Source organism: Populus euphratica, unplaced genomic scaffold (assembly GCF_000495115.2).
Source record: "Populus euphratica unplaced genomic scaffold, PopEup_1.0 scaffold5.1, whole genome shotgun sequence".
In the NCBI taxonomy this organism is placed as follows: Eukaryota; Viridiplantae; Streptophyta; class Magnoliopsida; order Malpighiales; family Salicaceae; genus Populus; species Populus euphratica.
The window spans coordinates 1,297,845-1,300,398 of record NW_011499848.1 but is presented as its reverse complement, the minus strand read 5'-3'; the positions used below and the strand labels follow the sequence as shown (position 1 = coordinate 1,300,398).

The following is a 2,554-nucleotide window of genomic DNA, read 5'->3' as shown; positions in this document are numbered from 1 at the left end:
AGCTTTGTTTTACTCACAAGCTTCAAATTGGAGTTGATAATGTAATTAGGGGGCCATGTTTCTGATTAAAAGAAAAGGTGATAAACAATATCTTAAGGCAATAATTAGAAACTAATATTGTTGGCAGATGGCACCTAGCTAGCTAGGAGTACTCTTATTTTCTTATACTATAATTTTTTCTTGGCGAGAGGTTCAGATTTCACCACACCCCAAATCAAATATAAATTTGACTACAATCAGTGTGGAAAATTTTGGTCTTGAGAATGTGATTCGGTCCCGCATTGCATCACTCAAACTTCGAGAAGCAGAAGGCACTGGCTAGAGTAAGGCACTTCATCAAACGATTTGTTAGTTTTCTGGAGACTAGAGCTCATGCAATAATGTATTTTCTTTCATTCTTTCTGTGCTAGGACATGATTGTTTTCCCTTCTCTCTTCCCGTGAGATGTCTCTAGGGGGCATTTATTGTCCTTCCATTTTAGTGGTCACCCTAGATTTCTTATTTGCTCATCGTGCATCAATGGGGGATAGTGGTGCAGTCAATCCCAGTTAATGCTCAAATGGATATACACTTAATTTATTAATTAATAATGAAGCTTAACTTAATTTGTCAAACTACGTTATCTCATAAATGATTAAGCTTTAATTTATATTATTTCTTGTACCGGAGAATTTTTTCTTCTTCTTCCTTTTACCCCCGCATATACCGACAATTAATTCTGGAAAGTTTACATATAACGTAAGAATATTGGAAAGGGAAATATGGAAGGGCTCGATGGGACACGGGTGTTCAATCGTCCTACGGTCAGATGCTATGGTGAATTTGTACAAAATAAAATAGAAAAATTAAATTGAAAAGATAAGTAAACAAAACCCTAATACACGCTAAGTAATGACAATCAGAAAAGCTATGATTCCTGGTCTCACAAGTCACAGCTAATGTAATGTGACCTCGAGGCTTCAAGGAAATTTCTTAGACGTGTCCACAGATAAAATCAACAATGTGGTGTATACACCATTAACAAGCTTGTTAGGAACAAACAAATATTTTGCTAAAGGAAGCGAGTCAGTTGTAAAATTAAACGGGTTAGCAAAGCAAAATGGAGACGAAGAAGTAATTCCTGATCTAATGAAATAAATCATCGCAAAAATAAATAAATAAAATTTGAAAATGTACAAATATCCGACCTGGAAAATAATATTCCAGGTCACTCCTAAAAAATCATGGCCCAGCTGGAGCCAGACTAAGATGCAAGTCCAAGCCCAGTTTTTCATCAAAGTTGGGCCCATTGTCACCTTCGGAGAACCTACTCAATGATGTAGGCCCATTACGATCATTAACTACACTGCTAAAATGGGTCCTACTTTGCAGTTGTTGGTGTGGCCCACTAGCACTAGTAGATAATCCAAAATCTCCTACACTGTCACCATATGGTAAGCCCCCTCCACCCCTCCCACTCACTCCACTAGGGAACACACACCCATGTGAAACGTGAAACGGTGTTGCAGCCCGTGGCAAGTAAACCCACGACGGAGAAGCCGCCGGGACCATAACCTGGCCTGCTGCTTGGGCCAGGAGATGCGGAGGAGGAGCAAAGGCAGAGATCATAGGGTTTCTACCAAAAGAAACGGCAGCCGCAGCTGCGTTTCTTGTGGCTTGCATTTGAGCTCGTTTGAGTTGCTGTCTTTCTTTTTTGTGTGCGTTTTGATGGCCACCAAGAGCTTGCGAGTTTGCGAATTCCCTACAGCAGTATTGACACTCGTATTTTCTGCTGTCTCCTGAAGCCGTAGCTGGGACTGTCGTTGTAGCTGTGGCAAAAGAGGAGTCATCAGGAGAATTACAAGAAGATGACTTGAGAGAGTCTGTAGTGGTTATTTGTTCTTCATCTTCTGAGACGTTGAAGCCGAATAGTTTTAAGCGTGTAGAGGTTGAGTTATGTTTTGTTTCGTAGTCTAGCTCTGCCATTTCTAGATACTCAAGCAAGGTTAGAGAGGCTTGTTTAGAGAAACAAAGAGAGAAACAGGGTCGTGGGAGCTGAGGCTCTGAAGTACAAGGCGAGATGTTGCATGGGTGGGGTATATATACAGGATTAAAAAAAAATTGAGAAAAATAAAATAAAAAAGAGTAGTGTGATATGTCATAGAGAGAGAGGTAGAGAGAGATGGTTGCGGACATCCCAAGGAGGCGAAAGTGTGTGATGGTCTTTGGGAACACGAACCAAGAGCACTGGACCCAAAAGGATTGCACTTGTCTCGGGCAAATCTCTCTCTCTCTATTGCGTGCCACCACTGTACTTTCTTAGCTTTGTTGGTGTATATGGGGGTAAATTGCAAGAATGCCCTTTGTTAGACAACGGGATTCAATTCAATAATAGTCCCATTAGTTCTTAATTAATTAAATATAGTAATAATAATGTAATAGTAATGATAATTAATAATTTTAATTATAATTCTTTATTATATTTTTATGCAAAACAATTCTTTAATTAAGCTACCGCTTAAAATCTTTTTGATTTTCCAATTCATTGCTATTTCATAACTTCTCATGAAGAAAA

General features: G+C 39.1%; 1 protein-coding gene across 1 annotated transcript; it reads right to left on the bottom strand.

The window, feature by feature from the left end:
• Positions 1–809: 809 nt before the first annotated feature.
• Positions 810–2,349, bottom strand: LOC105113245 (zinc finger protein 6). The gene has a single exon (XM_011009341.1). The coding sequence runs from the start codon at positions 2,173–2,175 to the stop codon at positions 1,222–1,224; it is 954 nt and encodes a 317-aa protein (XP_011007643.1). The 5' UTR covers positions 2,176–2,349; the 3' UTR covers positions 810–1,221.
• Between the last annotated feature and the right edge of the window lie 205 nt (positions 2,350–2,554).

What these genes read in the sequence shown, in the direction of transcription:
- LOC105113245 (XM_011009341.1), bottom strand. Translation starts at nt 2,175, where the DNA reads ATGTCCGCAACCATCTCTCTCTACCTCTCTCTCTATGACATATCACAC.